The 21,894-nt window shown below is 42.9% G+C and overlaps 1 protein-coding gene across 2 annotated transcripts in view; it reads right to left on the reverse strand.

Moving 5' to 3' along the window:
* LOC126297793 (terminal uridylyltransferase 7-like) overlaps positions 1–21,894 on the reverse strand; it is a 181,570-nt gene that overhangs the window by 135,296 nt on the left and 24,380 nt on the right. For both annotated transcript variants that reach the window (XM_049988998.1, XM_049988999.1), the window contains exon 2: positions 13,497–13,544. In XM_049988998.1, coding sequence (XP_049844955.1) covers positions 13,497–13,504 — 8 coding nt within the window. In that variant the 5' untranslated portion in view covers positions 13,505–13,544. The remainder of the gene's footprint in view (positions 1–13,496; positions 13,545–21,894) is intronic.

Genomic DNA, 21,894 nt, shown 5'->3' on the forward strand with positions numbered 1-21,894 from the left:
ATACATCTGTCACCGACAACTGGAATTCCCCCATTCCATGATGGGAGAGACTGTATTTTAAGTTGGCTGAAAGATCTCCAGATGGACGCTTCCACTGTTTGATGAATCACATTAAAATGTGATGCACCACAATGTAAACATCATCTCAGTGTTCAAACTCACCCAAGGGGTCAGTACTGGACAGCAAGTGGCCAAGTAAAACAAAAGTGATATCTGGCACTCCCAAGAGAAGTGTTATAGGCTCTCTTCAGTTTCCAATCTATGTAAATGTCTTAGGAGACAATGTGAATAGTCTTCATACATTGTTTGCAGATGATGATGATTACCATCTAGTAAAGTTATCAAAATATCAACAATAATTATAAAATGATTTCGACAAGATGTCTGAATGGTGGTAAAAGTGGCATTTAGCCTTGAACAATAGAAAGAGTTATGCCTTTCGCATATTTACTAAAAAGAATCTGAGATTAGGAACACTTTAAATTGGAACCATCAAACAGAAAATGTTGTGGGGAAGGCTAAAAAAGTGTTTTATTGGCAGAACACTTAGAAGATGTAAAAAAAAAATCTATGCCTACACAACACTTGTCCATCCTCTGCTGGAGTACTGCTGTGCGGTACAGGATCCTTACCAAATAGGATTGATGGAGGACACCAAGAAATATCCAAGAAAGGCAGATCATTTTGTATTATGTATTGAAATTGGGTGGGGGGGGGGGGGGGGGGGGTCACAGATCTCCTCTCACCTATGTAGGGAGTAATTACCATTCTAATAAGTTGACAGAAATCAGAGGTTGCACAGAAAGAGTTAGGTGTTCATTTTTCCCATGTGGAACAGTCAAGAAAAAGTCTTAAAGTGATTCTGAGAATCCTTTGTCAAGAACTTTGATGTGAATTGCAACATAGTGGTGTATATGTACATGTAGGTATGTCAGTCCCCCATCTGAAGGGAGATGGGCACTGTGTGGTACTTCAACACTAAACATATCCACACATACCTATGTATTGACACCACTTGATGCTCTCCCAGGGTGAACAGTATTTCTGAAATGGACATAGTGATTTCATTGGGTACAGGCATACGTTCCAGGAACAAAATCTCCTGAAGGGAAATGCATATCGCTGGATAAAATTCTAGTAGGTGCCCAAGCTCCACTTGATGGTGGAAATAGCCATTACAGTTACTCCAGATGACAGTTGTAGGTGTACCCAGGGGTGATGGGAAGGTGACAAGCATATTGGTCACGATTCAACCTCTGCTTGCATCACCTACAAAATACAAATGGCAACATGCAATTGCAAATAAAATAGCCTCTGGCTGTGAGGACAATTTATAATTTCTTTAATGCATTATCTATTTTAAGACTGTCAGCCTGATCTTAAGGTAAACCTTAAAACATACACCTAACTGGCATTAAGGTTTTTTCCCCCTGGAATCACAGCTGGCTGTCAGTACCAATCAGCAAACATGCAAGACCTGTATCCACACTATCAAACACATGGTTCCTCAGCGATAGGCAGCGGTAGTCAGCTGCTGACCACTGAGGTTTTGTTTTGTGTGATGATGTGGACACAGATATTGCTCATTTACCTATCAGTGATGACAGACACCTGCGATTCTGGAAAAATAATATCTACTGTAAGTTAGGTGTATATAATAAGGTGTATTTGAAGATAGGGTTGTCAGTCCCAAAATATAATATGCATTAAAGAAATTATAAACCATCCTTGCCGTCAGAATTTATAACTGCCTATCATACACAGCTGTGTTCCCACCATCCACTACAATGTATAGTGAAAATGATGTCGTCACTTACAATTTCAACATCACTTGGAAGGTTCCTGTGTAGCTAGGGCTAACAGATCCGCCCCAATCTTTGGGTGTGTATTTGTGTTTCTGTAAGGCAAGCTGAGCGAAATCTTTTTTGGTCCATAGCCCTTGGCTCCATCAACCACTGGATGACCCACGCATCAGGCTCAGAGGAAGGTAAACAATTCACAGGTGAAGTAGGGGTAGGAGTGGAGAGGGGTAGGGATGAGCTGGTTGAATAAGACTTTTTCGAACATGTGGTGGGGAACAGAGGTCCAGCAGGAACATACAGAGAGGGGATGTGCCCCCTAATAAACAGATTATGATTATGACCAGCAGGGTCATGCAATGGGGGTGGTGTGGATGTCTTCACCTTTGCTACAGACACGGGCTTTGTCATGCTGTTTACTAAATTTGTCACTGGAACTGGATGTAAGCATTCATGTTTTTTGCCTGAAAATATGAAAGAGGATGTACAGTCTTCAGGTTTCATATAACTGTACCCGTTTTTCTTTCCTTCTTTAAAATTGAGTAATTTGAAGAGTTAGGGAAATGTTGCTTTCCACAGTGATACATATTCACAGTTGGTTGCACAAAGTGCTCTTATGCAACCACTGCCAAAATCTGCACAGATGCAGTCACATTTGTGGAGGAGAAAGACGTCCACAAAGTGCAAAGAATTAAAAGATAGCTGAGGGCTGTGGGATGAGGGGGGGGAGGGCAGAGGGGAGAGAGATATGGCTTTAAATCACTGTGGTAAACCACTACATTTACCTTCATGTGTCTCCTTTGAAAGCCAAAATAAAAACACCACCATGTATTCTTTTCTCTTAGTAAACAAAATAACCCCTCCCCTTTGTTTCAGGTCTATTTGCAATTCATCTGCCTACAATGTGAGGATGTGATAGACAGTTACATTGTGGATAATGTTGCAGCTCTTGTGAGGAATGATGGTGACAGGAATGCCACTGTACTTCTCACAGGAAAGCAATACCTGGTCGCCATTGTAATTGGAATGGAAATGCTTCACATTTGGTAATTGTTAATTCCTTGAATTTTTGGTTGGTTGGTTGGTTGTTTGTTTGTGGTTTAAGGGACCAAACAGCAAGGTCATCAGTCTCTTGTTTCAAATGTGGTCCATTCCACTAGTGTAACATCTCAGGAAAGTCAGAAGAATAAAAGGGAAAAGGCTAAAAATGTAAAAGGCCAGTCATGTTGTCAAAGGTAAAAACAAAATGAGGGAAGTCAGCAAGAGAACGAACCCAACGCTATGCTGAAGCAGCAGAGACAAGACCACCTGTGACTTAAAGGGTGCAACCGCTAGAATGTAGAAGTACGTATGAGGAAAGAAGACTAACCAATCCATTAAAAAAAAGTGTAAAAACAGAGTAAAAGGGGAAGAATAAGAGGATCTCAGTCAGGGAGGTGAGTCGGGAATCTCCAAACATGGCTTACAGTGGGAGATACGCCAACACTCACTGCCCTGCCCCAACACCAGAGAGAGATTAAAAACCTTAAAACTGAGAATAAAAACCACTTTCCCGGAGGAAACCGAGAACCAGAGAGACCATACGGGAATCGTCAGACAACATCACAGGTAGAGTGTGGGAGAGTTGTACTTAGCACGCAGAGCCAAAAGAAGGGGGCATTCAACCAAAATGTGGGCTGCTGACTGGAAGGCTCCACAACCAGAAAGTGAGGGTGGCTCATCACGGAAAAGAAAACCATGGGTCAGCCTGGTATGGCCAATGTGGAGACGACACAGTGTGGTTGAGTCCTTTCAGGAGAAGCGAAAGGACGAACACTATGGGCCTAGTGTCACCTTAATCGCACAAAGTTTATTAGACAGGGGAATGGCCTCCCAAGAGTTGGCCCATGACTGTGCAAAATGGGATTTGATGTGAAGCCGTAAATCTGCTGCAGGAGGGGTTACAGAAAATGGGGGTAAGTGACTGCTCCCCCAGCCAAACGATCAGCGAGCTCATTACCCGGGATACCCACATTTCCAGGGACCCAAAGGAAGTCAATGGAACAAGCAGCATGGTGAATATCAGCGAGATGGTCATGGATGGCAGAGACCAAGGGATGGCACAAAAAACACTGGTCAATAGCCAGAGGGCCACTCACTGAGTCCGTACATAACAAAATGCGGTTGTGTTGGGACTGTTTAATAAAGGTAAGGGCCTGGGAAATTGCCATCAATTTCGCAGTAAACACCCCACATGTAGGTGGCAGCAGGTGATTTTCCGTTCCAACAGAGGATGTGAAGGCATACCCCACATGATCGGCAGATTTAGAGCCATCAGTGTAAAAAACAACAGCATCCCGAAACTCCCATAAAATTTGGCGGAAAAAGGAACGGAACACCATCGGGGGGATGGAATCTTTCGGACCTCGGCGGAGATCCATCCAAATTCGAGGCCGAGGAACTAACCAAGGGAGGGTGGAGGGGAGGGGAGGGAGTGAGGAAGACAGGAAACAGAAGGAAGCTGAAAATCACGGCAAAGAGACGCAAGGCGGAGCCCAACCAGTAAACCCGCCCGAGGGCAGGAATCGGGTGGGCTACGTCCATGGTCTGGGAACAGGATAGAATAGGAAGGATGAGTGGGAGAGGAACGGATAGCAAGTGCATAAGACACCAGAATCTGGGACCGCCGAACAGAAAGGAAAGGGAAGGGAGGGGGGGGGGGGGGGAGGGGGGGATCCCAACTTCAACCAGGAGACTATCAACAGGCTAGTAGGAAGGCACTGGTGACCAAACGGATACCACGATGGTGGACTGGATCCAGCACGTGCAGTGTAGAAGGAGCAGCTGAACCATAAACTTGACAACTATAGTCCAAGTTAAACAGAACTAGAGCACGATAAAGACGGAGGAGGAGGGAACGGTCCACACCCCAAGAGGTGTGGGCAAGGAAGTGAAGGACATTGAGTTTACAGAAACATCCTACGTTCAGAAGGCTGATATGGGGCAGCCAAGTGAGCTTGTTGTCGAAAAGAAGACCCAAGAAACTAAACTGTGGGACCACAGGCAATCGTTGTGCATCGAGATAGAGCTCTGGATCAGGGTGGATCATAGTACGATGACAGAAGTGGACCACCCGCGATTTTAGAGGAGAGAATTGAAACCCATGTGAGAGGGTCCATGCAGAGGCATGTTGTATAGCTCCCTAGAGCTGCCGCTCTGCAGAGGCCATCGAAGAGGAACTAACCCAAATGCAGAAATTATCCATATACAGGGCAGGGGCGACCAAAGGACGGACAGAGGCCAAAAGTCCATAGATAGCAATGAGGAAAAGAAGGACACTCAAGACAGAACCCTGTGGGATGCCCGTCTCCTGGGTCCGTGGAGAACTAAAAACAGTGCCAACCCGAACCCTGAATGACCGATGGAACAGTAACTGGCAGATAAAAATCGGGAGTGGGCCCCGAAGACCTCACTGATGAATGGTAAGATGTGATGGCGCCAGGCCATGTCAAAAGCCTTGCGAAGGTCAAAAAATACTGCAACCAGATAGCAGCGCTGGGAAACAGCCTGCCAAACTGCGGATTTCAAGCGAAGTAAATGATCGATTGGAGACCATCCCTCTCGGAAGCCACACTGGTAAGGGGACAATAGATCCAGAGATTCGAGGACCCAATTGAGCTACCATCCGTTCAAGTAACTTACAAACACCATTGGACAGACTAATTGGCCGATAGCTTTCAACAAATAGGGGATTCTTACCAGGCTTAAGGACAGGAGCCATGATGCTATCCCTCCACTGAGAAGGCAAGACACCCTGGAGCCAGATACGGTTAAACACCCGAAGAAAATGTTGCCGTTTTGGAGCACTGAGACGTTGAAGCAGTTGGTTACGAATGGAGTCTGGGCCAGGGGCTGTATCATGAGAAGAAGATAGAGCAGAAAGAAATTCCCATTCAGTAAAAGGTCCGTTGTAAGATTCTGACTCATAAGGGGTAAAACATAAGGTGGAAGCTTCGGCCCGCTGTTTCTGGTGAAGGAAAGCAGCCAGATAGGAGGCTGATGCTGATGCCATTGCAAAATGGGTCGCAAGATGTTCCGCAAGAACTAACAGGTCTGTACAAAGGCCATCTGGGAGGTGAAGGCCTGGGAGGGTGGACTGCCAATGGCAACCTTGGAGAGAGCGAAGTGTAGCCCATACCCGTGTCAGAGGGACAGTAGAACTGAGGGAAGAAACAAATCGTTCCCAACATATCCGCTTGCTCTGTCTGATTAAATAAAGCTAGTAAGGCTGGCTACAGATGGGTGCATCTTAAAGTGTTGCAAAGCTCGACAGCGATCACGGATGGCAATGGCAATGGCCGTACTCCACCACAGGACTTGCCGGCAACGAAATGGTCCAAATGAGCCCGGGACAGCAACGCTAGCAGCGCGAACAATCGCGTCAGACACACCACGTAGGACGTCATCAATACAACCCGACAAAGAGGGAGAAAACACGACCTATGCAGTGTATAGAGGCCAGTCGGCGCATTGGAAAGACCAACAAGGTAACCTGTCCATCGGTGAGCGGGAAGGGGGGGGGAGAGAGAGAGAGAGAGAGAGAGAGAGAGAGAGAGAGAGAGAGAGAGAGAGAGAGAGAGAGAATCAACGGGAAACGGTCACTATCACAAAAGTCGTCGTGTGGCGACCACTGTAATGAAGGGGAGGAGAGAGGGAGAAGTAAGAGAAAGATCAATGGCAGAAAAGGTACCATGACCGGCACTGAAATGAGTACGGGAGCCATCATTAAGAAGGCACAAGTCGTGGTCTGCAATAAACTGGTCTATGAGAAGACCTCATCTAGATGGAAATGCACTGCCCCACAAGGGATGATGGGCATTAAAATCCCCAAGGAGGAGGAAGGGAGGAGGAAGTTGCTGAAGAAGAGCAGTTAAGGCAGCAGGTATAAGAGTCCTGTCAGGAGGGAGATGAAGTTTGCAAACAGTGACCTCAGAGTCCAGGTGGACCCTAACAGCAACTGCTTCCAATGTAGTTTGAAGAGGAATCCACGTGCTAGCCAAGTCTGTACGGACCAACGTACAAACACCACCAGAAGCCCGCAGGGGTCTGACCCGATTTCGACAGAAAACACAGAAACCACGGAGGGTCGGTGAGTGAGCATCAGTAAAATGAGATTCCTGTAGAACCACACAAGCTGCAGAGTAGGATGAAATAAGGGAGTTCAATTCCGGAAGGTGACGATAGTATCCATTACAATTCCATTGGATAACCACGGAACGATGATTTAAATGGGGTCTGAACACGCTAAAAAGCCAGTCATAACGTCGTGTCCCCACCCGTCACGGACAAGGAGGGGGCGACATCCATGAACGACAAGTCAGAATCCGGTTGTGTAGCCAGGGATGGGACCTCTGGTGACACCAGAGGCTCTTTGTCCCGGGACTTATGTTTCTTCTTCTTTTAAGGCTGAGATCGAGGAGGCTGTGTGGCATAAAGGAGCCAGCTGCAGCAAGATTGGGAATAGAAAGGGACCGGGCAACCTCGGGGCCGACAGACAACGGCTCTCGCGGACATCACGTGGCAGCAGACCTGTGGCCTGGAAGGTGCCGGGAAGGGGCATCCCGGGAGAGGCGCCCTTGACCGGCAGACGCCAAAGGAGTGGGACACTTTTCCGGCTGGGGAGGGGGAGCAGTGTCCAGAGGAGGAAGTGTGGGAGCTGCAGGGGAGGGGGGGAGGAGAGGGGTCCAGGATTGGGGTAGGAAGGGGTGAAGATTTAACTAAAGCTAACTAGATGTCATGGACACAGGGTGAAGACATGTATACTTCTTACGAGCCTCTGTGTAGGTTAAACAATCGAGGGACTTATACTCCTGTATCTTCTTTTCCTTCTTATATACTGGGCAATCTGGTGAATGTGGAGAATGATTGCCATGACAATTAACACACACAGGAGGGGGAACACAGGGACTCCCCTCATGGAGTGGACATCCATAGTCACCAGAGAGGGGCCTGTGAACAGCGGGAAGACGTGTCCAAAACGCAAGCACTTAAAACACCTCATAGGACGTGGGATGTACGGCTTCACATCACATTGATAAACCATAATCTTTACTTTCTCAGGGAGGGTATCCCCTTCAAAGGCCAGGATAAAGGCACCAGTATCAATGCGATTGTCCTTAGGACCCTTCTGAACACGCCGAACAAAGTGAACACGCCGCCGTCCGAGATTGTCCCAAAGTTCCTCATAAGTTTGAAGGATGAGGTCCCTGTGAAAAATCACACCTTGAACCATATTTAGAGACAGGTGGGGGGTAATGGACACAGGAATTGTGCCAAGATGGGTACAGGCACGAAGGGCCACAGATTGGGCAGCTGAAGCAGTTTTGATCAGCAACGAACCCGACCGCATTTTGCTCAGGGAGTCCACTTCACCTAACTTGTCTTCAATGTGTTCCACAAAGAATAAAGGTTTGGTATTGGTGAAAGTATCCCCATCAGTCCTGGCGCAAACCAGATAACGGGGGAAAGGTTTTGCTCCTAGCTGATGGACCTAACCCTCTTCCCAGGCGGTAGCCATGGAAGGGAAGGCCGAAGGGGCAAGAGAAGCAGCACTCTAAGAATCAGTTCCACGCAGAGAGACAGCCGCAGAAGAACGGCCAGAGTTCTGGACCCATATGCGTTTCATTTGCATAGCGTCCGCCCTGATACCACCCACTCCGATCAGGGGCTCTCCTCACGGGCCCCACCCAGCCACAGCAAGGGCCGTCTGGCACGGCGGCCAGTGCCGGGAGTTCCGATGCTGCATGATGACTAGCAACTACTCCAAGGCCTGCATGAGGTGGTCACAGCTCAGGTATCAGATGTGTGATCCCTGTGTGTTCAGGGGGCTCAACCAAAAGGGTACAAAGCGACCCCACCACACGGGCTGGCTACCGTGCTGGCTATGCACCCTAGCAACAGACAACAACATGAAAGAAAAGGTGGAATGTACTTGGAGGGCACACGTTGGAGATACTAGGTAAGATGCTCTTCCCCAAAAGGCTCACACTACGAAAGAGAAATTTAGAAATGGAGGTCAAACCCCAGAGGGGGACCAGGGAGTGCCAAAAGGAGGAGGTGGTTACGCAACAAAGCCAAATTGTAAAACCAACAGAACCAGGAGGATAGCGGGGGCCAACATAAGCAAGGACACCAAGAGAGGGAGAGGAGAGGGCGAGGGGAAAGGAGCAAGGAGGGGGAAGGGGAAAGAAATGCAGCCCTGGAAAGAAAGAAGGCTGCAATAGCTCGGGGCCCGTGCTCGCCACGCACGTATCCATGAAAGAGTTGTGGACCCCCTGGGGGGCCTTGAATTTTTCCTCAATATGTTCAACAAAAAACAAAGGTTGTGGTCATAAAGGACCATCAGCTCAGCTAAAACTGGTAGAAGAACTGGTACTGGTAGAAGACCTCTTACCACTTCTATTTCATCTACTTTCCTCCTATAATGTGGCTAAGGAAGGCAAGACTTGTGTGTCATACCTTTCTTAACTGGAACAATATTTCCTCCAGTAACACTTTTGGAGTATTGCGCCCACCAGTGTGAGATACTTTGATCATCATCACTGTGGATCATTCATCATGGTGCAGCCGCCTCTGCCTGGGGACCAAGGCAAAAAAAGGGCACTACTGCATTGTTTTGGGCCACCAATTTGATCCACCATGACAAGTGGTGCTTAAGATGGAGCTGCACAGTAGATGGAATGTGTGAGATGTTGGGCAACCTTCCCCACTCAATCTACAATACTGTACAATTTTGAAAGAAGGAGTTCAAACACAGAAGGAGGGACCAAATGTGAGTTGAGTAAAATGAGAAGGAAAAAAAGAAAAAGGTAAGCAGCCAAAATCAGCACCCTACATAAAAGGTCAGTTGTCACAAGGGTTTACACTGTCCTTCAGCCAGAAGCTGTCACTTGTCCTGTTTCAGAGGAAGCCTCTCAGCTTGCAAGATCTGGGCAATCAGAGAGGGTGGGATTATTGGCAGTTGGGAGCTCCAATGTCAGATGAGTTATGGGCACCTTAAAGACAAGGCTGCCAATGGCGGGAAGAATGCCAGTGCGCACTCCATGTGCATACGGGGTGGAGTCATTCCAGACACAGAATGAGTCCTTCCGGATGCTATGAAGAGCACAGGGTGCAGCCAACTGCAGGTGGTGTCTCGCATCAGTACCAACGATGCGTGTCGCTTTGGATCGGAATAGATTCTCTCTCATTTTCTGCGGCTATCAGAAGTGGTGAAGGCTGCCAGTCTTGCTTGTGAGATGAAAGCAGAACTCACCACTTGCAGCATAGTCGGCGGGACCGATTGTGGGCCCACAGATCCAAGTGGAGACGTTTGTGCGACCATATAGGCTGCGGATTCCTCGACTTGCACCATAAGGTGATAAGGTGGTGGGGCTTTGGGTTCCACTAAATAGGTCAAGAATCCATTACACAAAGGAGGCAGCTACACGAGTAGTGGGAACTGCGTGGCAGGGACTGGATAGTTTTTTTTTCTTTTTCTTTTTTTTGTTTTTAGGTTAGAGGCCTCGGGGGAGCACACAAAGGCCATCAGTCTCAAAGGGTGCAGGTCAAACACAAGAAGAATGTGGAACTAGGAACCATTGGTATAACAGCTGTCAATTGTCATAGCTGTGTTGGGAAAGTATTAGAGCTCCAAGCACTAATAGAAAGCACTGATGCTCAAATCATTATAGACACTGAAAGGTGGCTGAAGCCAGAGATAAGTTCAGCCGAAATTTTTCCTTTGAGTTAGTATGGGTAGAGGTCATTCTTGGTAACCAGAATAAAATAATAATTGTATCCTTTACCAACTTCCCAATTCATATGATACAGTTGCTGAAAGGTTCAACGAAAACTTGAGTCTAATTTCAAAAACGTACCAACTCATACAATTACAGTTGGTGGTGACTTCAATTTACCCTCAATGTGTTGGCAAAAATACATCTTTAAATCTGGTGGTATGAATGAAACATCATCCAAAACTGTGTTGAACACATTCTCTGAAAATTATTTCAAGCAATTAATTCATGACCCCACTTGAATAGTAAACAGTTGTGAAAACACACTTGACTCCTTAGCAACAAATAACGCTGAGCTAATAATGAGCTCCAAATGGATATGTGGATTAGAGAACATGGGGCTGTTGTAGCGAGACTGAGTACTGGAACTCCCATAACCTCCAAAAATAAACAAAAATATATCTATTTTTAAAAAAAATTTAATTTTTAAAAAATTAAAAAGAACTGACTTGACCTACGAGGCAATTTTCACTCCTTCCAAACATGTGTGTAGACCAGATGTGGCTCGATTTCAAACAAATTGTTATTGACAGCAACTGAGAGATTTATACCAAATACATTAAACAATGGAACTCATGATTCACAAAATGGGTCAGAACACTGTTGTGGAAACAACTAAAAAAGCATACCAAACTTAAATGGACGCAAAATCTCCTAACTTGGCGATCTTTTACAGAAGCTTGAAATTTAGCGCGGACTTCAACGTGAGATGCTTATAATAGTTTCCAAAATGAAACTTTGTCTCGAAACCTGGCAGAAAATCCAAAGAGGTGCTGGTCAAATGTAAAGTATGCTAGTGGCAAGACACAATCAATGCCATCTCCGTATGATACCATCGATGACAGTGCTGCTACAGGAGAGTTACTAAATGCAGCCTTCCGAAATTCCTTCTCCATATAAGACAAAGTAAATATTCTGGAAATCGAATCTAGAACAGCAGCCAACATGAGTAACTTAGAAATAGATATTCTCAGAGTAATGAAACAAATTAAATCATTTAATAAAAGCAAGTCTTCCAGTCCCAACTGTACAACAATTAGGTTCCTTTTGGAGTATGCTGATGCAATAACTCCATACTTAACAAACATATTCAACCACTCGCTCGATGAAAAATCCATACCCAAAGACTGGAAAGTTGCACAGGTCACACCAATATTCAAGTAATGCAATAGGAGTAATCAACAAAATGACAGGTCCATATCATTAACACTGATATGCAGCAGGCTTTTGGAATATATATTGTGTTATAACATTATGAATTACCTCAAAGAGAATGGTCGATTGACACACAGTCAACACGTATTCAGAACATATCGTTTTTGTGCGTCACAGCTAGCTTTTCACTCATACAACCTGTTGAGTGCTATCAACAAGGAATTTCAAATTGATTCTGTATTTCTAGATTTCCAGCAGGCTTTTGACACTGTACCTCACAAGCAGCTTGTAATCAAATAGCATGCTTATGGAATATTGACTGGATTCGTGACTTCCTGTTAGAGGGGTCACATTCATACAGAAACTTCTCAAGTAAAACAGAAGCAATTTCTGGTGTTATAGCCCTCAGCTGTACCTTATCTATATGAATTTGTTTACTGTCTAGAAAAGTCATCAGAAGATCAAAACCAATTGCAAAAAATTTAGATAAGGTATCTGTATTGTGGGAAAGTCGCCAAAGTTTGATGTTATCCACACGAGTGCTAAAAGTAATCCATTAAACTTCAGTTACATAATACATCAATCAAATCTAAATGCCAAAAATTCAACTAAATACCTAGGAATTACAATTACGAACAACTTAAATTGGAAAGAACAAATAAAAAATGTTTTGGGGAAGGTGAACCAAAGACTGCATTTATAGGCAGAGCACATACAAGATGGCACAGATCGACAAAAGAGACTGCTTACACTATGCTTTTGAAGTACTGCTGTGTGGGTGGGATCCTTGCCAGATAGGATTAATGGACTAAGATGAGAAAGTTCAAACAATGGCAGCAAATTTTGTATTATCAAGAAATAAGGGAGAGAGTGTCACGGACATGATCCAGAATTTGAGGTGGTCAGCATTAAAACAAAGACATATCTCATTGCAGGGTGATTTTCTCATGAAATTTCAAACACCAAATTTCTTCTCCGAATGTGAAAGTATTTTGTAGAAGTTAACCTACAAACGAAAAAAATTTTCATCATAATAAAATAAGGGAAATCAGAGCTCACACGGAGAGATACAGCTGTTCGTTTTATCCATGTGCTGTTCAAGAGTAGATAATACAGAATTAATGTCAAGGTGGTTTAATGAGACCTCTTCCAGGCACTTAAGTGTGATTTGCAGGGTGTAGGTGTAGATATTGATGTAGAACGAAACTGTCCTGAAAGTCGAGTCAAAGAAAAGATGGAATTTTAGAGTAGGTCTGCAGAAAAGGAAAGGTACTATTGTTATATGCAATGGCTCAAGGACCCCATGCTAACCACACATGCACTCCTGAAAGACCAACATGAGAGACTCCCGAGTACATTCTTAGTGGACTGTCATTGTCATCCCTATGGTATTGATGGAATGTCAGACATATAGCTGTGTTGTACAGGCAACTATGAGTGCTTTTATTGTAGTGTTGGTTTAGTGTTGTAATGCAGCTACCACATAACATTCGCTTTTCTCAAACATTATTGGCATCTCTGAACCTGCCATTTGATCCAATGACGGAATCACCGTTAACAGTTTGTTATGCCATCTCTCAATGCCACACTGAAAATTATTTGCAAATTTAACCTAGAACATTGACACAAAGATTAGTCACACACACACACACACACACACACACACACACACACACACACACACACACACACAGAGTGTGTGTGAGAGAGAGAAATAATGTCTTACCCTTCCATGTTGGCAGCTTACATTCATTTAGTCAGGTGAATGTGTTCCCTGTGAGAAACAAAGAAACCATGTTTATATATGAATTGTTACTGTGACAGTACAATACATTACTTCACACAAAATTATTAGGATAGTAACTATGAAATATTTGTGGTCTCTTAACAAATCTATTGGAACATTAAATGTTTAATTTTGCCAATGCAGCAAAATCTGCAGTTTCTTGGTACTTAAAGTTCCCCATCAATGCACCCTCACAGAGTTATCATCATTTTCCACTTTTTAACTGAACTTCAATTTTTAATGGGAAAACAGCCATTCTTCAGTTTTAAGGAGCACTAAATAAGTAAGTAATCAGCAACAAATCAAAGAATTTCTAGAGTGTCTGCCAGCAACAAAATTTCTGAAAACACTATAATATTTGCCATGTCAGGATTTGATTGTGACTCCTGCCAAATAGCAGTTCGGTACATTATATTAACAATAATATTTCAGCGTTTCTCATTTGTCATTGTAAGAGTAAAGGCCAAACAGATGGTAAAGTATGTCAGGATGATATTGAAGTGCTGAAAATATGTGAACCAAGATATTGTATTTTGTGGTCAAATAGCACTGAAGACGGCAATTCAAATATATGCCATCGCAGCATAACATGTGCAGAACAGTTGTTGTATTGCAGTTCATAGTGTGCTTACACAGTAATCCACACAATGTAAGGTTGTATTATCACATGAAAGATAAATCCATTTCTATTAACCACAGAGTGATACTGAAGGAATGATAAAGTACTTATTTCCATGAAATAAGTCACTGACCTGTGAATGGCAAGTGCACAGTGCCCATATCTTTTGTGCTAAGGCTTTCTTAAGCAATAAATGGGAGAGGGACAGCGGGGCTGCAAATAGATAAGTTACTTTCTACTAAGATTAACAAAACAATCACAGTAGTGATAACAGTGTGGATTACAAAAGGCATCTGGTGCAAAAAAGCAGAAATTGCCTTAAAATTTACAGCACAAAAAAAGTTATCTGCAGGGATCTACTTATAGACAACACCGAGAGAGAGAATGTGTAGCATTCAAATCAGGTACGTATCTGTTGGACAATAAGCTCAAAGTGATGAGGGATACATCAAGGAAAGCAAAAGACAGTGTCATGTTAAATTAATGAGGGGAGAAAACAATGTAAGTGAAGTCACATTGCTGTGCAAGATATCCCAACGATCATTTTTAGTCTCCATAATCAAAATTTATCCTCAAGTAACCGACATCAGTTTTTTTTATTTTATTTTTTAGGATGAATTTATAGAAGAGTCACAGAAAATGTATTAAGTTATTTCTTTATTGGAGAAAAATATAAATTGAATCAGTTAATATTCCCCTTGACCACTCATAAGTAAGTTCTCCTTCATTTTCTGTATCCTCTAAAATGCACTTCACTGTATTATCACTTACGTATCTTCTGCCAATCAACCTCATACAAGTAAAGAATGATAGAAAAGACCCAAATCAACTGCATGAGTCAAGATATGAAACTGGCTACTAGATATAGTACACAACTCAGGCTCTATTTTACAACAGATATCACGCTAACCTCTGACAATCCATGTCAAAAGTGACCATGATGCCACTTAAATTTTTTTACAAAACTGTGAACCTAAGGTACGAGAAGTTAATCAGTTGGGCGATACGATTCTCATAGTCGGCACTGAATGATAAAATGTGATTTAGCTGCAGCTATTCTGTGAAAACAAGATAAAAATAGTCTGTAAGTAGAGAAATCCTTTCACATTATACAGAAAAAATGTGACTGATTTACACATTTTACGACATACTTCTACAAGAAATTGATTACATTCTGCAGCGCACCAACCATTTTTGAAAATCATGTCTTTTTCATTCTTTTTTCATTTGCAAACTCTCTGTAGGAACATTTGCTGTCCATTTATGTCTGACTATTGTTGTTGTAACTTGTTTACCTTAACTGAATTTACAAACTATTTTTAGTGATGACTGACAAAGTTACATATCAAGGTGCATGCACAAAATGTTGCCAAAGTTCCATATTGCTACTACTATACCACAAATTAACCAAGTATCATAACAGGCAGAATGTGGAAGGCTACTGTTAGTTGCAATTAAAATCAGTATAGTCAGGTGAAATATGTACACCTGCATGATAGAAGCCTTCAAATTACACTTTTAACTAAGTGGTTAATCACGACTAGCAGCTTTCTGCTCCTGTGGATGCCTGCTGAAAATCATTTTCCCCCCAAGAACTCAGTTCAAAATGTGATAGCAAGGAGACATGTCAATTTATTTAAAAACCAAAACTGTCTGCTAACCAGTTCTCATCCAGACTGTACATGAAATGAAATGTGAACTTTGTGTGTTAGTGAAACTTCTATCTTTGATGTAAATGACAATCCTCACAGTCTGTGGTAGGTAATATTGATAAGAAGACGTACTGGCCTGCAGTTCTTTACATAATCGAACCAAAAGAGAGAAATAACTCTCACAATACTCAAGCAGATTTCTAGTGATATGGTAAGTATATAGGAACAAAAGGCAGTAAAACGTCATATATTCTCACGAAAATAAGAAAGTTATAGCAATTTCACTGAGCTATTGCTTTCTCACAAAACAATCTGCACAGTGTGTTGAGGTATTATTGGTTGGTTGATTTAGGGAGGGGACAAACAGCTAGGTCATCACTCCCATCGGATTAGGGAAGGAAGTCGGCCATGCCCTTGCAAAGAAACCATACAGGCATTTGCCTGAAGCAATTTATGGAAACAATGGAAAACCTAAATCAGGATAGCCAGGCGCAGGTTCAAACCATTGTCCTCCTGAAGATGAGTCCAGCTGAGGTATTGTTACAGAATCTATAACACAATCTCTAATGTGAAACTGATTTGCAAATAACATGCATGTCACCCACAACAACGGAAAAAATCTAATTTTTCTGAAGGCTACCTCGCTTCAAAGCAAGGGTAAAGGAAAAATTGTTGAGTGTTGTTGGAAGGGGACTGAAAAATAATGAAAGGTTAATGCTACGTAATGGTTCAATGAAAAACCACTTCACAAAGCTGAGAAAAGTACTGTCTGGCTACAGGTACTAATTTCCTGGCTTTCCAAGCAATTTTGTACCCGAACAGATGCTCTGCTACATACAGATTAGCATCACAACACTACACATGTATCAACACAGAACTACTATATCAGTTTCTATAAATTAAGGGGCGCCAGAACAATCCATCTCCTCCATGTTAATTTTAGCAAATAGAAGGAACATTTTTTCTAAAACCATTGAACATATTGCTCTGAAGTTTAGACTACATGTTCAGTGAATATTTCTCTACAAAATTATAATGCCATGATAAGGAATATTTATTGGTTTTTGTTTCACAAAGTTTTTAAACAGATGCTTATTTTTTCTCTAAAATTTTGCCCTTTTTCTTCTATAACTCTGAATTATACAATTTTTTTTTACAATTTGTTAAAAAAATGAAGTAAAAGAAGTGAGCAATATTGCGTATAAATTTCATTGATATACTGTTACCAGGATGAAAATTTTAAAGTTACGAGAAATGGCTTCCAAAGTTTTTCAATACATCCCTGCCCCATATGATGGATTATCAGAATCTTCTTTTTCCAATGTTAATTTCCTTTTCACTGGTCTTTTCTTCCCTATTGCTACATGTTGTAGGCTTTTGTCTCTTCTTCCTGCACCTCTTAGTCTTTCTTCATCAATTAGGCACATTGTGGAAATGGTGTTGCATCCTGGTTGGGAACCTACACGTTTCAGCAAATCACATTTGATAATATTTCCTTCATTGGATGTTGCCACTGCATCATACACTCCAAAATGCAATGTTTTTATCTGTACAAACACTCTTTTGGAAATCCTAATCCAAATTCAATTATTTACACTTTCATTTGGAGTTTACCCATGTAAACACTTTTCCGATAAACTTGGCTGTGATAAATCTCTGAATATGGGCTTAATTACATCAATTACAGCATTTGGCAAACTGTTTTTATGGGCATTTTCCTTTCTTGATTGGTACTTACACCATGAGACATCACCTGTGGGGCACAGTGCATGCTGTGGGTGCTCATTTGTTGACGCAGTATGAAAAAATAATGCCCATACTGCTCTCCACATATGGTCACCACTATCAACTGCTTCGTCTGTCAAATCTTCCTCTTCCTCCAAGGGTCTTACCATCACTAAGCCTCTGAGATCCTAATGTCTTTTAGTTTACGCAAGCGAGCGAGCCCCCATGCACTTCTGCGCATGTCCAATGTACTCTTGTTTTTTAATGTGAATTTCATTGTCATAAGGTTTGAGTTCCTATACAGCTTTATATCCCTTAGAATCACCATGTCCTAGCTAGTTAGTGTATTTTACATTACACCACTCCTGTGATCTGGAAAAAGTTGCTTTCACTCCCTCAACTTCCATCGCTCCACTCATGCCGGGAAAATTTGCTTCACAACTTTCGCTATGTTCGTCCTTGGTATTACCCTTACATCTACAATGTTTTGAGAGAATAGCAACATCAACTACTTTGCAACTGTCTCCCCTGGTAGCTGTCACAACTCCATTTAGAGATTTATGACGTCTACGTTGCCATGATCCATCTAAAGCAACAGTTAAATCTCTACAATTCCCATTATCAGTCACAGCTTCTTCAACTGCTTTCTTCATTGTTGCTTGAGCAACATCTTCAGCAGAAGATCCCACCAATTCATTTTAAAATCCAAACTTGGTTGGTGGTTTTAGCAAGTTCATAATTCCACATAACATTGTCCCTGCAGCACTCCCCTTGCCAATGCAACGCAAGCCATACCCTAGACTAACTTTTGTATAATACACCTTGTTTCCACTATTACCACTACGAAGAACACTGTTAGAATTAGAAAACGAAACTTCTGCAGCACATTTGTTACACTTCATGCATTGGTTTGGCATGTAAAATGTTGTTGAAGTTAATTTCAATTCCAGACCTCTTTCTTTGCAAACTTGGCATAATAAACTATCTTTCAGAATATCAGAGAGCAAGGAAATGTTGTTGTTGTTGTTGTTGTTGTTGTTGTTGTTTTCGTCTTCAGTCCTGAGACTGGTTTTACGCCACTCTCCATGCTACTCTATCCTGTGCAAGCTTCATCTCCCAGTACTTACTGTAACCTACATGCTTCTGAATCTGCTTAGTGTACTCATCTCTCGGTCTCCCTCTACGATTTTTACCCTCCACGCTGCCCTCCAATGCTAAATTTGTGATCCCTTGATGCCTCAGAACATGTCCTACCAACCGATCCCTTCTTCTAGTCAAGTTGTGCCACAAACTCCTCTTCTCCCCAATTCTATTTCATTCACAGAATTACTGTCACTTTCATAGTTTTCAAATTTTTCTTTGCTGTCACAAAGTTTTTTGCTGGAAGAAGTTACATCATATTCATTTGGAGTAGTCTGTGAAGCAGCCCGAGCAGAATCTCCCTTCGAAACAACAAAAGATTTCTTCTTCCACTCATTGTGCCGTTTCTTAAACACTCGTTTGCTGAAACGGGGCATACTGATATCCACAAATCAAATACATAAAACAGGTATGAGCAAAATTCGTCAAATACGCAAAAGTGAACAGCTAAACAACACAAACAAAGGAAACTCCACAAGTCAACACACACGGTATGGCGTTTATGTTTACCAATATGAACAGTCACTTTTCACAGAGATAAAGCCATACAACATTGGAAAACAAAACACTGTAATTCCGCAAAGATACCCTGCTTGCAGTAAGTGAGCAGTGCCATCAGAGGTGACACACCAAGTCACTACAACCGTTTACGTGCCGCGTCAACTTTGCAGCAATAAAAACACACTTAGAATTCACTTAGAAGGGTGAAACTTGATTTGTTTTATTCAGAAAACTCCAAATAATTTTATTATAATAATTAAAAAAGTCAATTTTGTCACTTTCATCATTCTGGCTCACAACAGCAATAATTTGAAAAACTTAAAAACAATTTCCAGGAATGTTTAATGACAATGCACAGCACTAGTGTGAAACATATTGTACAGTTATTTGTAGGGTAACGACAGATCTGGGAAACTATCAGAAGCAAACTAATTGTGCTGCAATTCTCAGGTCATCTGCACTTTACCAGTGAGTTCAGTGGTGTTACACAGCAGTCTGCATTAGGTCACTGATATAAGACAACCAAGAGAACCTAGTTGGTCAAATGATATCTGACACATCATTTAGCAAACAAAGTTAACTAGAACTATCAGCAAACTGAAAACAAAGTTTGAGAATGTTGAGCTGTGTCGGGGCAATGTGCAAGGGCACTGAGGAACTCCCACTCTGTAAATGGGGCGTTATAAGATTCACTGCAGCGTGTAGTGAATGAGATGACGTTCCTTTACAGCTGTTGTTTGAGAGCGCAAGAGGCTGGGGGTAATTTTCCGATGCAGAGACTCGAGCAAAGTGCTCAGCAATCATGTTAGCGTCAGTACAAAACTCGCCATTTAAGTAACACCGGTGACAGCTGTTGGGGCCTAGTAACTGAAAAAACGCTTTGCCCAGACTTAGGAAGGTAATGTGTGGCACCCAATGGTGGAGACGTATCTCTCCTAACACTCCTTCTTCTGTTGTTTAACAAGGTAGCAAACACGGGCATGGAGCTGTTTAAGGGCTACGAGGTGCTCCACAGAAGGGTGCTGCTTATGGCACTGTAGAGCTCGCAGACGCTCCTTATTGCTTCAGCGACTTCTGGCGACCACCAAGGGATTGCCTTATGCCTCGGGCACCCCAAAGAGCAAGGATTGCGTTTTCTGCCACAGAAACAATTGTGCTCATCACCTGCTCAACCATCACATCAATGTTACCATGTGGGGGAATTTCAGCGGTGATAGCAGAGGTGAAAGTTCCCCAGTCTGCCTTGTTCAGGGCCCATCTGGGCAGGCATCCGTGTGCCTGACGCTGGGGCAGTGACAGGAAGATGGGGAAGTGGTCACTACCACACAGGTCGTCATGTGCTCTCCAGTGGATAGATGGGAGAAGCCCTGGGCTGCAAATTGATGAATCAATGGCCGAGTAACTACCATGAGGCACACTGAAATGTGTGACAGCCCCAGTATTTAAGAGGCCGAGGTCGAATTGCAACAGTGAAGTTTCGAAATCTCTGCCTCAGCCAGTAAGCATAGTACCAACCCACAAGGGATTATGGGCATTAAAATCTCCCAAAAGTAGGAAATGATTTGGGAGTTGATCAATCAGTGGAACTAATACATTCAGGGGTACTGCACCATCTGGAGGAAGATATACATTGCAGACAGTTATTTCCTGTATCATCCTTATTCTGACAGCCACAGCTACAAGAGGTGTTTGAAGGGACACGTGTTCACTACTGATCGAGTTTAGGACATAAAACATAAATGCAAACTCCACCTGACACTCGATTATAGTCGCTACGGTTCCTGTAATATCCCTTATAGCCACAGAGGGAAGGGGTCCGCATTGCCGGGAACCAGGTTTCCTGTAGGTCAATGCAGACATCAGGTGTAAAGCTTAATAGTTACTGTAGTTCAGACAGGCGGTGGAAAAAACCACCGCAATTCCACTGGAGGATGACATCGTGAGACTGGGAAGGCATGGAACATTCAATGAGGCAGTTAACACCTCAGAGTCACCTGCTGCCACCGGTTTATTGCCTGAGCAGTCTATATCCATTGTGTCTGAGAGTGTAAGAAGGAATCCCTTATCACTGTCTCTACTAGAATTAAGTTGTTAAGCACAGAATGGTAGGGCCTGAAACTGCACTGGGCGAGGCGCATGTGTCCTCTGGATTCAAAGAGGCGAACAAAGCAGCACGTGACTAAGCATTTGAGATGTTTATCCATATAGCTGGGAAGGGCTACACTCTGGTAACTGTTAGGATCGGTATGATCCTTTCCTGGTTTCCATACTGGAATTAATATTGCCTTCTTCCAAGTCATGGGGCAGCGTCCATCAAAATAGACCTGATGAAACAAGATAGGAGCCTGCCTTTGGCTTCAAGGCACAGATTACGAAGCATGACATAAGAAATTTGATTAGACCCTAGAGCAGTATCTCTGGCCATGGACACAGCTGATTCCAATTCCCACATCGAAAAAAGAAGATTGTAGACCTTCTCATTACATGAGGAAAAGAAGAAGAAGAAGAAGAAGTGGAAGTGGAGCCTCCTCATCTCCACAGTCCTAACAGTCCTACGGAACAAATGAGTTTTTCTCTATGACACAGTGACTGTAAACAAACATTCAGAAAAAACCCGAGCCATATCTTTTGGTGCATCCACCAAGACCCCATTTTTCAACAGAGCCATAATGTGAGGAGTACTACCCCTGCCTGAAATCTG

The sequence above is a fragment of the Schistocerca gregaria genome, chromosome X (assembly GCF_023897955.1).
Source record: "Schistocerca gregaria isolate iqSchGreg1 chromosome X, iqSchGreg1.2, whole genome shotgun sequence".
Taxonomy (NCBI): Eukaryota; Metazoa; Arthropoda; class Insecta; order Orthoptera; family Acrididae; genus Schistocerca; species Schistocerca gregaria.